The 13,084-nt window shown below is 44.0% G+C and overlaps 1 protein-coding gene across 4 annotated transcripts in view; it reads right to left on the reverse strand.

The window, feature by feature from the left end:
• Positions 1 to 12,853, reverse strand: part of CHCHD6 (coiled-coil-helix-coiled-coil-helix domain containing 6) — a 115,691-nt gene extending 102,838 nt beyond the window's left edge. For 2 of the 4 annotated variants that reach the window (XM_054837854.1, XM_054837855.1), the window contains exons 1-4: positions 10,367 to 10,541; positions 8,613 to 8,745; positions 7,323 to 7,392; positions 5,000 to 5,144 (exon numbers count right to left, since the gene is read on the reverse strand). In XM_054837854.1, coding sequence (XP_054693829.1) covers positions 5,000 to 5,144; positions 7,323 to 7,392; positions 8,613 to 8,745; positions 10,367 to 10,456 — 438 coding nt within the window. In that variant the 5' untranslated portion in view covers positions 10,457 to 10,541. Of the gene's footprint in view, positions 1 to 4,999; positions 5,145 to 7,322; positions 7,393 to 8,612; positions 8,746 to 10,366; positions 10,549 to 11,357; positions 11,449 to 11,848 lie in introns of those variants that run through there. The other 2 variants (XM_054837857.1, XM_054837856.1) reach the window with 2 other exon arrangements.
• Positions 12,854 to 13,084: the final 231 nt, after the last annotated feature.

Consider the following 13,084-nt stretch of genomic DNA (forward strand, 5'->3'; position numbering starts at 1 on the left):
GAGAGTTCAGAATCCCATATTCACAAGATGACACCAATACCAAAACCCACTGCCCTGATCAAAGGCATTCCCACTCATGCATTCTTCCTTCAGCCCTTCTCTCCTGAATCAACAAGAGATGAGAGGCTCTGAAGAGCAAAGAGATTATTTCTGAGCAAGAAATCATCTGAAAGAATCTGACAGCCTATGACCAATTATAATCAACTACTGGAGCAAAGAGAGACAAACCCTAAATCCCCGTATTTCCTCCCATGATTATATTCCAGGCCACACTAATCACAACAGTGCAATGCTGGAGCCACCAGAAAGCAAAGGTTGCCATCCAACAAGCCAGTGAGCAGGGCATGACCAGGAACGCTGGGAATAGTAAGCCATCCGTCATCAAGAACCAGAGAAACACTTTCCCAGCAATTTAGGAATTGTGTCCAGTCTGTTTTCACGCAGCAACCAATGCCCATCAGTCTTGTCTGAAAAAGCTAATCATGGTGCAAAGTTTGTCCTACCATCGTCTCATTTCTAAATTCATTCTTTCAAAGTGGGAAGGAAGACGACGACTTTTGGTCAATAACTCTGACAAAGCCATTATCCTAGGGGTATTAAATGGGGAGATAAGAACTTCAGGGCTTTGCACAAATCATATTAGTTCAATTCTCAAATCCGGGTAATGCTTCTTTTCAAAGTATTAATTTCATTTATTCTATTTGCTCTCCCTCTGTCCCGATAACACAGGCGCACATGGCCCCTAAATGAGATCCTCCTATTTTATAAGTTATAATCCTCCCTTTCTAGAGTAGTAATGAGATGTCTTCGCTTAATTGTGTTTATTCCCCCCCCCCCCCCGCTTCTGCTTTTCTCCATCCCCATTCCACATTGATTTGTGTCAAAGGTGTCAGCAAAAACCATCAGGCAGGGAGTCACTGGCTCCATGAGGCTCATGATGCATACGCTGCATATGCTGCACAGCCTTAAGAGATTACAAAAGCAGAAAGGAGAAAAAAAGAGCAGCTTTGCTTGCAAAGTTTCTTTTGTTGGTAAGAACGAGAAAAAAAGAAAGCCAAAAGAACTGAGAAGTTGAGAGAAGATGTTTTGATTAATTGGAAATGGAAAGGGAAAGACTCCTAGTACAAGGGAAAGGTGAATCTATTCACAACACAGCGAAACAATTAAATAACTTGACTATGACAACTTTGGAAGTTCCTCATGCTAGAAATAAAAAGGGATTTAAAGATAGCTGTATTAATTCTTGGATATTTCACATGAGACTTAAGGCACACTACAAGCATTAGTCAAACACCCTAGGCCCTGCTGTGAAGTACTGTACATATAATCCTTGTTGTATTGTAAGTACCCACAGCATTAAATTACTCAGAGAGTCCAGTCAGCACCATGATCCTGCAGTGCTGTACAAACAAAACATTTTATCTCTAATACAAATTAGTGAGAGTTCTTCTGCAGCAGCTTAGCAGAATACTTCTATTTGAGCCAGTCCCCCATGGTTAATCAAAAGTTATATTCACTCAAAGAGAGAAATGAACGCTGCAGTGTTTCTACTTACAGAGCTGTTTTGCTTCTTAACTAAAACTTAACTCAAAATCTAAGGCATCTAGAAGCTAAGTATCTTGTTCAAAGTCATTAAAAAAAAAGAAAAAGAAAGATGAAGACAAAAATGTAGAACAGGACCCAGGTACTTAACTCCAAATCCCTCTTGTAACCAGTGCACTACTTCAAGAAAAAACAACACGCAAATCAAAAAAACAACCATAAGTTTTAATCTGCACCCTACCCCATAAATGAAGTAACTGGCCCCTGGAGCTGACAGCAAGTTCCCTATCAAAGGTTAGCTCTAGTCCACACTCTCTTCAGGAATAAGCACTATACAACAAGACTGAAGAAGTGCTTCATAGCAATACTGCCAATAGTAAAAGTCAGTGAATAAAAATCGTAAAGAACAGATTAAATGACAAATGACATTCAGCATAATCAAAATGAAATAATTTCAAAATACAACTATCATTTTGATTTATGGTCTACAAGTGGTAACATTAAAGGAGAATATTGCAGCACTACTGGAGACAACTGTACAAGAGTAGGCAACATATCAATAGTTTGGTGATTAGTAAAGGGAACAGGGCAGCTCAAGATTTTACTGCAAATATTAAAAAAATAAATAAAAAAACTTCTCTAATTATACATGGCATGATTTTTCAATTTTTACTAAATTAAGTGCTGCTAGAAGCAAATTTTTCATTTGTTGTTTCTTCCATGGGAGTTGCCCCATTTTCCCTAGTAGGTCACAACAACAGAAACCCTGGAAGTTGTTCTCTTATAAATTTAAGCACATAATTTCCAGTGACATCTGCACCTGCACTACCACTAGGTACCTAGAGTTCCACTACTATCCTCTAGCTGAAAGAGAAGACTGACACCCTTCAGATGAGAGATGAAAGAGCAGCTCACACCCATTATTTGCCTCATATGCTGGGGCTAAAAAGCATTAGAGTGAGCAAGAAACAGTCAAGCCCTATTCCAAATAAAGGAAAACAAAGGACAGATATGATTTGAGTAGGATTGAGTCAATACAATAAGGTAACCATACCCAGAAGGAAGCTGTAGTTGAGATAAAGCAAGTCTGATAGGGATCTCAATAATTTAAAATGCTGGCAAAACCAGTTCCTGCTTAGAAAGACATATAGAAGCCAACAGACAATAGCTTTGACCTCATCTCTGCAAGGACAGGCTAGACTATTCCATTTTTAAGGATCTTAAATTTATGACTGATCAAGAGACAGTTAAGGAGCAATGAAATTTAACAGTTTCTCATTCTTGCACCACATTCTGGACTAACACTCCACGGTCACTACTTATACCTTATAGGTTACACAAGTAGAGTCTGATCAGACTTTTGCAGAGCATCAAGTATGCAATATCTGGGTATGAGACACTGCAGGATTAAAAGCTAATTCAAATAACAGAACAGCTTTTGTATGTTAGAGGTCAGGTCCCAACTCATTTCAGAAGTGCCCTCTTTACACTTCACAAACATTGCCTGACTCCACTAGTCGCAGGGGATTTCTCCAGGATTACTCTGCACCTTACTGCAGGAGGGCAGGGGTCTACTTCTGAGCCGGGCCACATCTTTCAACTGGACAATAAATCCACTAGCTTCTTCCGCTGCCTCTTTACAGAAGTCTGTTAATTGCATTCATAAAGGGAATATTCTCTTTCTAGTGGAAAGAGAGTTAATACTGCATCTGCTGACCCAGATGTCCTATGCAGAGGAACAGCAGTCACCTGCCTCAGACATCACTACTCCAAAGCTCAGTCATGCACCTACCCATGGTTAGGGTACAATCTGCCAAGAGGAAATTTCCTACAACACAGCAGCCATTCACAAGCTATACCCAGGACAGCAATCTCAGAGACCTACCAGCCCAACCACATGCAAATGTTATCAGGGAGTCAAAAAGCAGCAACGGGTCCAAAAACACAGACAAATTCATGGAAGACAATTTCATCAAGGACTGTTAACCACCAAGGTGAAAATACCTCTTGTCAAAGAAGCCTCTCAGCCCCAGAATGGCAGAAGTTGTGAGGGTATACAGGTGGGAAATACTGCTATACATTTGGCTCTGTTCTCATGCTCTCCGTAAGCAGCTGCTATAGATCATTGTCAGAGGTGGGCTATAGCTAGAAGGACCTTCTGTCTGAACCAGTATGGCCATTCTTATACAAATTTTATTTATTCAGACCCCCAAAATGCCTTCATATAACAACCTCAAAATGCTCCACAGCCAAGTCACATGCCTGGGTAAGCCATGCCTATTACCATTCAACATATAGAAAAAAATATGCTCATAGAAGGATTCTTCAGTTAAATCAAGGGCATGCGACAGATCGATAGGATGGAAGAAACACAATAAAGAGCATCATTACTCAAGCCTGTCCTCTCCCTAAACCATCCTTTCAGTATGTACTAGGCAAGGAGAATTACTCTTAGTCTAGTTCCCTCAACGAAGTTTCAACATCACAGTCTAAATGAACAGACAGTTTTATCTCACTGTAGCAAGCATAGTCCCACCTTGCTGTCACACCCTGACACCTCATACCACTGCAGGTCAGGAAAAAGTGGCAGTTCCAGTAAGACTCTGCATTGTTTACAGGCAGTACACCATTGCCATTGTAATCTTAGTATTTAAAAGAACACAATATAAAATAGTATCATGTAAGTAATAAGCACCAAATGACAACACCATGCTGAGTCTGGTCCCAGTGCGCTTCTGCCTCCATCGCTGACCTTCTCACTGCTGGTACGACAATAACCCAACAAGGTATCTCAGCAACACCAAGGCGCCTGACTAATAGTAAAGGCTGCAGCAGCAAGAAGTCCCCCAAAATAAGTCTGTCTTCTGGGCAAGAAGAGATTGTTTTGGGAGTCAGTGGTGTGTACAAAAGGGCTTTATGCTTCCTGGTCCCTAAAAATCAATCTTAAGCCTTCCTCAAAATGTTACAATACTTGACAGTTTTATAACAGTTCTTCTGTTACCAGCATCATAAAAGAGTCAAACAACTGAACTCATTGTTGCTCTTCATTAATTTGGGTATTTGCACACTTATACTCTAGAAAACAGAGCAAAGTTTCAGGATAGATCAGGTCAGCAGAATCTGACCCTGTATTCATTTCATACAGTTGATAGTTTAAAGGAGCTGTCTAGCTCAGACAACGACCCTATACACGCACACCACAGGTAAAGCTGTCCCCAGAACAGTCATTGCTCATGACTTTCCCTGCAAGGTTGGCCTTAGCATCACCCCATGACATGCTGCAAGTGCAGCTTGCCAGCTACGCTGTAAGCCAAACATAACTGATGAGTTGGGAGGTGATGACTGCTTCAGCCTAAATCAAAGTTTCATCACCCAAGTGACATTTAATGAATCCCCTCAAGCAGAGAGATTTTAGCCCATCCTGTACAGAAACATACTGGAGTTTTTTGTTACTCACCAGCTGGGCCACTCTCTGCCTCTCTTCATTAGTGTTGTTCCTTTCCCGCTGAAGGGCAGTATTCAAGGCCTCGCTGGCTGCTTCCCTTTCTCTTTTGGCCAGCCGGACCAACTCCTCTTGGACCAGTGCCTGTTCTCGCTCATACCTATATGAGCACCAAACAGAGGTGATCAGCAGATTTCTGGTAACAGGGTCATGGCTTAGCATGGACTATCCCTGCCTAGAGCTAAATCACAAACCCATAATTTATTTGACACAGAGTCTGCTCGCATCCCCTCCATTATCAGCTGGAATTCAAAAGTCCAACAAACTTTAAACATGACCTGCAACTTCAGTGAGGTACAGCTCTGGCAACAACAGTAGACTTTGTACCATATAAGCTGATGCATCAGTTATATTTAACTCTGTTAAGTACTTAATTATCACTTGAAAACAGTGAGAATAGAAAGTAGTTAGCTAAATAAATAGATACTGCTTTAGAAAAGATCAAGAGATGTACAACAACAAAAGGAGTTAGCCTGACAAAGCTGCTCTTCTGCTCCACAAAGGAAAGAAAATCAAGTAAAATGTAGCATTAGCACTGAAAGAAGCAGCCTTGTCAAGTTCATAGCCTGGATACCTGAATCTCAGACTGCCACAAAGGAAATTTTGTCCAATTTGAGCCTTGAAAATCCCACATGCAAGCAAAGAGAGATTAACATGAAGTCAATCTCAGAATAAATTAGGTTAGATGGGACCATTGAAGGTCATCTATTCCAGCCTCCTACTCAAAGCATACTTAACTTCAAGGTTAGATCAGGTTGCTCAGGGCCTTCTCCAGTCAACCTTTGATGATCTCCAAGTGTGGAGATTATATATCCCTCTGGTGCAAGATGTTCCAGTGTTTCACTGCTCTCACTGACTGACTGGGGTTCCTCCCCTGCTCCTTATACCCAGTCAGAATTTCCTCACTGTGACTTGTGTCCCTGGCCTCTTCTCCTTTCAGCATGCACCTCTGAGAACAGTTTGGCACTGTCTCTTCCAAAACACCACTTGGAAGTTGAAAACAACAGTTACATCCCATCTCTTCTCCAGGCTAAGCCAATGCAGCTCCCTCTGCCTCTAGGTTGCCACTCAGAGGGACCTCTACAACGTGCCTTCCACAGAGCAGTGATCACTCCTTCAATTTGGTGCCATCCACAAACTTTCTCAGGATGCATTTCAGCCCAACCAGGTCTGGTTCTGGTTACACAGTTGAGCCACACACATACAAGCTGCTCCTCCCTTTCTTGTCTTCCCTGCTTACCTTCCCACTGCATTTCTGCCCCTACCTCTCCTTTCCCAGATCAGGTACTTGGGGATACAGTTCAGTAGCTCAGCACTGAAAACTGCCAGCAATTTTGATTCCAGAGTCCCCAAGAAAGCGAACCAGCTTTCCAGAGACTTCCTTGGTTGCACCTCTGACTTTCCTAAGGACAGTGTGATTGATGCAACAGGGTTTTGTTTCAACAGGTTTGGCCAGTCAGTTGTAATACTAAAACCACCACCACCGTGCACAGAGACTGCCTGTCATTGTTAACAGGAAAAGACCGATCTTGACAGCATTTTTAAGAATGCACAGACGGACCAGGCCAGCATTTTTATAACAGAAAGCTACTGAGTTACACAGAACTGAAGTTCTCACTGCCTTGTAACGCTGAGCACTAGGAGACTGCTGCGGTTCTTACAAAGAGAAAAGGACAGTTTTCTTCCGCAATTTTTTTTTTCCTCACCCTTACCCCATCCTTACAAGTATTTCTATATTAATAAATTAAAATATTCTTGGATGAAAAATTCATAGCACTAGTACTGGGTGACAGGGATTATGTCTAGTCTAGGAAAAGGAGGAGGAATGGAATCAGATACATAAGGCAGATATGATTATTTTAGGTGTAAATGGAGTTAAACCCATCACCATGTTTGAGATTCCAAAATCCCTAAGGGAAGTATCAGACACAGACTCCTCCACTTGTCCCAGAAAAGGCAGCTGTACTCAAGTTTACGCTGTATTGGTCTTTCAATGCACATCACGCAAGTTTTCCATAGTTACCAACTCTTTACATTGGCCCTCCATGTTTCTCCAATCACCATTCCCATTGCCCACAGCTCCCCTGGCTGCTCTCTTTGGCTAAGGGACAGGCTTCCTTAAAAGAGGGAAGAAAAAAGTATGTCCTGTGCATGGCCCTTAACTGAACAAGGATTCAAAGGGGATTCTCAGGCATTGCACTCAGACTGAATTAAAACATACATACATATAGTCCAAAAGGAGGTAAACTATTGCCTTTTTCAAGAACTTCAACCTCACCTCTTGTACAGTTCCTGCTCTGCAGCAGAAGACTTCTGACCAGAGTCACTTGACATTGGTGGCTGGATTCCTAGAAAGAACAGAAAAAACTCTGACAACTATAATACAGAGCATAGTCCTTCATCACATCATAAGTTATTTAAGGAGAGTATTTCATATGTGAGTGATATCCCATCAAGAGCAAAAAACAAGACACCTAGAAAAGTCTCAAGAAAATTTAAATTCAATGTATGGAGTTTGAATTCATGAAACAGAGACACAGACAGCATTGTCATCAACAAGGCACACTGAACAAGGCACGCTACAGAAACTTTTAGGTAAGGATGTTAACCACTCAAACTCTTGGTTTATACTGAAACATAAGCATGGTTCTAGTCCTACTTTCCATTTCCTTCCTGTAGTTCCATTAAGTATTCCCATTGATCTCCTGGTTTCCAGGTAATTACAAAGGATCCCACAAGTGGAGATGAAATTATTTGATGGAGTTCAGACCATCCATAAGGCCAAATCCACTTTCGTGAAAGATGTAGGCTAACAGAAAGCAAATATTCAACAGCAAAGGCCTGGTTCCCTAACTTCACGTTAGTCTGGATGCCTTAGACAAATCCACACTGATAACATATATTAAACAAAGTATATTTGAGAACCAACAGAAACCAAATAGTTTTCTGACCTGTAGAGAAAGATAAGTTCAGAAACCAAGTTCTCACCATCCACTTGGCAAGCTGTGCTTAGTCAGTATATGCTTCCCTATGAGCTCATTTCCAAAGAACCAAAAGTAGTTATTTCCCCACCCATCCACAATATACTCCCTGTGGATGTAAAGGAACCAACAAGTCAGCTCGCCAGAAATGAAAGATAAAATAAGAAAATTCTACCTTGCTTATTGCATATTCAGCTGAAATCCTAGAAGTGTTCACAAAGTGACACAAGTTCATTAAAGTATTTGAGAAGGGTGGTATTCCAAAGATAGAGAAAGAAAGGATCTAGAAAAACAAGTTGTCTTACTTAAGGTCACACAGCAACAGAACTAGAACCACAGCATTTCAGCTTCTCCAACTGCCAGGTGACATGGCTACCTTTCAGAAACATAAAGAGGACGTAAGAGGACTGTAACATCCAGCACATTCAATTATGCTGATATCTACATACAGAAAAGCATTACAGGCTAATCAAAGAGCTCCTCTCACAACAAGCTAGTCTTGAAAAGATGCAGATATAACATCCAGTGCCAGCCCTACTGAAAACCGTGTTGAAACAGTCAGTAGACCTGAGAGGGACTGACAGTACCTGTAGGAGATTTGGGTTTCCCTTCTGCAGCTGGTGAAGATGGAGCTGTGCCATTGGATGAATGGGGCGATCTCTGGTTGTCCTTTTTACTTTGAGGAGATTCTTTCATTCGGTTCACTACGTCTTCTGAGAGCTGAAACATACATACATGGGAAAGAAATTAACCAAGTCAACCCTTAACGTATATACATTTCACAGTAGAAACTTCCCATATGTTAGTTTCCAGGCTATTGCAAAACCACGGTCAGTTACATTTCAATGCCATGGTCCTTCAAATCCAGGTGGTAAACATCTGTACATTGACTTTACATTTAAGAAACCCATACCCTATCGGTAAGTGACAAGGCCTCCAAATTTACCAACCCTAAAGACTTCACTGAACAATGTCATTGTCATCAAGTCAAATTCCTGTTTATGGGAACTGTCTTTTAAAAACACAAACCTGTAAAAAGTCAGCCTTAGTTAAAAGCAGGCTCAGTGAAACTACTTTTATATACATAGCCACAAAAAACCCAAATAATGTCTTTGGTACTAAGAATGGGGAATGATTATTTTGTTTCACAAAACAAACAAATCGAGGAAAAAAGGAAAACAAACTTTTACTTCAGGAAGGCAAACAGAAAGGCCTATTTAACCTAATCAGCTGTCACAAGATACATAGGGCATCTTCATCTTGAGCTCCTGGAGGTCATAAACAGACCGGTAACAATGAAACCACATTTGTTCCATCAGTTACATGCTGATGCAGCAGCTAACTAAATTAAAACATCAAACAAACTGCATCTGTGGCAGGTGAGGGTGAGTCTGCAAGGCCCCACATACACACCTGTGTCCCATAAAGAGAAATCAGGCAAGAACTACTTTACCTCCATCAAACACTTTAAAAAGGAGATTGGCACAATCTTAGTTAACTTTTGTCAAATGATTAGATAAAATTAGATGAAAAATAAGTAACTACAGCAAAACTCACTTAGCAAGGTCATTTCAGACAAATCTTAAGGGAAAACAGATAAAAGTATGAGGAAGCAACAGCAACAGAAATTGATGGCAGTAATAAAAAAAAACCCCAAACTTAAATAACTGATGAAGAACAGGGAGAGAAATCTTGATGGGGGAAAAAAAAAAAATATTCCTTAGTGATCCCACCACCACTCTCCAGGGCTTGTTTTCACAACACACATACGTAGATGTCCGACCAAAGTTCAAGAAGCAGCTTCCCACTGCCCCTCCTAGAAACACCCCTAATCCTCACTAATCTCCACAACCTCTTATCTCCCCGCATGGTCAGACAGCAGTGCTTTGCCAAGGCTCTTGGTATCATCAATAAGGGCTGAAGTGTCTCTTCTTGGATGCCCTCAGAACCAGGCAGTATCTTTAGCATCAAACTGCTAGCAAAGCACAAGGCAGGGGCAAGATGGGATCGTTTAACAGTGAGGAGGGATGGAGGGTTGAGAGCAGTTTGGAAGGGGATGAAGCGTTGGTGTGTTGCTGCTCAAGAAAAGCCACGCTCAGGCACTCAGCCCTCCCCCCCACCCACTCCCGTCATCCCATCGCCTCTCTAACCCCCTACTCCTCCAGCACTGCCGTCCAGTTCTGCTCCTCTCCTTGCTGGTTCTCCCCACTCACCCCTTCCAGCCCTGCCCCGCCCCTCCAGCAGGGCCTTCCTCAGCCCAGGTCCCTGCCCTCCACCCCCGTCCCCCCGCAGCCTCTCTGCCTCCATCACCCGGCCCCACAACACCCTCGGGCCGCCTCACCCTGATGCCCTGCAGCACCCGGACTTGCTCCCGCTCATCCAGCCCGAAGGAGACCTTCCTGCCGCCGTGGCTGCTCTCGCTGCCCCCCATGCCGGCGGGGCGGGCGCTGGGGACACTTCTCCCCGCCGCGCCCCCCGCTCACACCGAGCTGCCGCTGAGAAGAGCGCCTCTTCCCTTCCGCCACCTGCCAATATACCGGCACCCCATTGGCGGCCGGCTCTGGGACGGCCAATAGCCCGATGCGGTGCTGGCGGCAAGCCGCGGTGCAGGCTGGGGGCTGTAGTCCGCCGCCGGCGGCTGCGCTGCCTGCAGTGCCCGGGGAGCGGGCGGCCTGACCCAGCCCCGGAGAAAGCTGTGCTCTGAGACAAATTACTGCTTTAACCCTCGCCCTACGACATACCCATGGCGGCACCAAAGCGTCTCCGGGCTCGGTTTGTAGCCCTTGGCCTCCCCAGGCTTCCACCTCCCCTGCCACCTCGGTTTTGCACGGAGGATCAAACCACCTTGTAAACTTCCCCTGCCATACACCCGACTCGTGGGGGTTTCTTTACTGGGTCAAAGTTACGGAAGGAAGAAAACCAAACCACCCCTTACCACGCAGAAAATAAGCCAGGAAGGCACAAAGCTTATCTCCTAGCGCCAGGATTGAGGAACCCCCCAGACGTCTGTCATGGAGGATTCACAGGCTGACGAGCCCCTGAGGATGTCCAGGAGAGTTCCCCTTGGCACCATTGAGCCAAAGCACCCCCTAATACAGCTGAGCGAGGGCATCCCCCTCACCCCACTAGGAATTCCTCATCCACCTTCACACACGCTGTTTCGCCATAGTCCTCAAGGAAGCTCGCCACCCCCACGAGCCAGCTCACATTTCTCTAGTGATTAGAACCAAAATTACAGTCTACGACTGCTGGTCAATTTTACAGCAGCTGTAAGCTGTGAGCAAAATTAATCTCTCCGCTCCATTCAGCCACCCTGTCCCAGCAAGACCTACCGACTGTGCCGTTACCTGCCGTGACAGGCACACGCGCAGGTCAGGCCATTGCAGATACGGTCCCCGTCACCAGGCACGGGCAATCCACAGCCTAAACCAAAGGAATGAGAAAGAAGACAATGTGACGCACAAGCAGCTGGACAGAGAAATGGCAGCTTTGAAGGATCTTATCCAAACAAATTTTCTGCATTCCCAGAAATACAGGCCACGTGATGACCTATACAATTTTGTGCATTTGTGACTAGACACTTAACGAAGCCTTGTTATCAACACACTACTTATCTATTTATTAGTAGCATATCAGAGCAGTTTTAACTGTTTAATGCTTATTCTCCATTGCAGTTAATGTGGGAACCACCGCTTTGGTTCAGCAGTAGGACCCTGGCCAGCTTTAAGGGAATATTTAGGACTCTCTGCCCCCCATGATATCCAGGCATCTTCTACAGCATATTCCTGGAAGCAGGGAATATTTTTTGCTATTTGTGTAATACCTTATATGCTGGGGACTTGGCGTGTTGCTCAAGTTCTCAAGACGAGGGCACTGCATCGTGGCACCATCAGCTGTTTTTCTGCAGTACAGAAACACTGCACACATCCAGCGCAAGAGCAAAGGTCTGGCTAAAGTCACACCACGACCACTCCCAGAACGCTCTCACCAGCCTCATTTCTTTCTCATCTGCCACCTGTTCATTTGACAGCATCCAGGTTTTGTACTTAAAAAGCCCGTGAACAGTCATTCTTTGCTTCCCGCCTCTGTCCTCTCAGGGTTTCACAGACTTGCCCCATTGCTCTTCCAGGCTGGCGAGTTCTCAGCCATGTAATTACTCCTCCAGAAGTCTTCCCATAACTTTGATTCTTCTTGTCATCCTTCCTTAAGCCTTTTCCAGGTGTCACTCCAGCCAGATGCCAGGCATCATCTGCAAAGATCCAGAAGGGAGAGTGGGCAAAGAAACAAAACCGCACTTCACAGCCAGAGCCATGCCTTCCTGTGATCTCCAAGAGCCTGAGGATGCCCAACAGTGCCCACAGCCCATGCAACACTGATGTGGAAGCAACTGTGACAACGCTAGAGGAGCAGACAGCAACTTAAACATTTCTTCACCTACACAGGAGCAGAAGGTGCCAAAGTTAACTCCGGTGGTAGTGTCTCCTAGGGCAATCCCCACAGTGCTCTGCAGGGCACCTGGAAGGAGCTCTGTAAGGTTTCACTGCACAATGTCCCAGTGCCAAGGTAGAGACAAAGCTTGCTCCACTTACACACACATACACCCCCACCAACGAGAGCCCGAGGGGTGCTGGTTACTGCCAGCAGCTATCATGTCCTCCCTGCAGCCAGAAAATTAGTCCTGATACACAGAGTTCATTTCAAAGCCTAGAACAAGAAATAAGCAAGAGTCAATTCCAACTTTGATGTAAACCTTTTCCCAAGCAACAGAGAAAGACACCCTATAGCAAAGACCCCTGATACTAGACATGCCCAGGAACAGCAAGATCAAGTTAGCAGAAGAGTCAAAGGCTTCACTGACAATTACTTAGAGCTGGAAACCACTCTCCGCAGTCATCTGCTGTCCTAGTAATAGCATTCCAAGAGGGAAAGATCCATCTCTGACAAAAAGACATCATGTTATTCCATTATCTGCCATATTTGTTCAGGGCTTAAAAAAAAAAAATCTGAAAGTTTCTTTTTCAAATGATCCATATTATGGAGAAAAAAATAAGTATGACCA

The sequence above is a fragment of the Grus americana genome, chromosome 11, assembly GCF_028858705.1.
Source record: "Grus americana isolate bGruAme1 chromosome 11, bGruAme1.mat, whole genome shotgun sequence".
Classification (NCBI taxonomy): Eukaryota; Metazoa; Chordata; class Aves; order Gruiformes; family Gruidae; genus Grus; species Grus americana.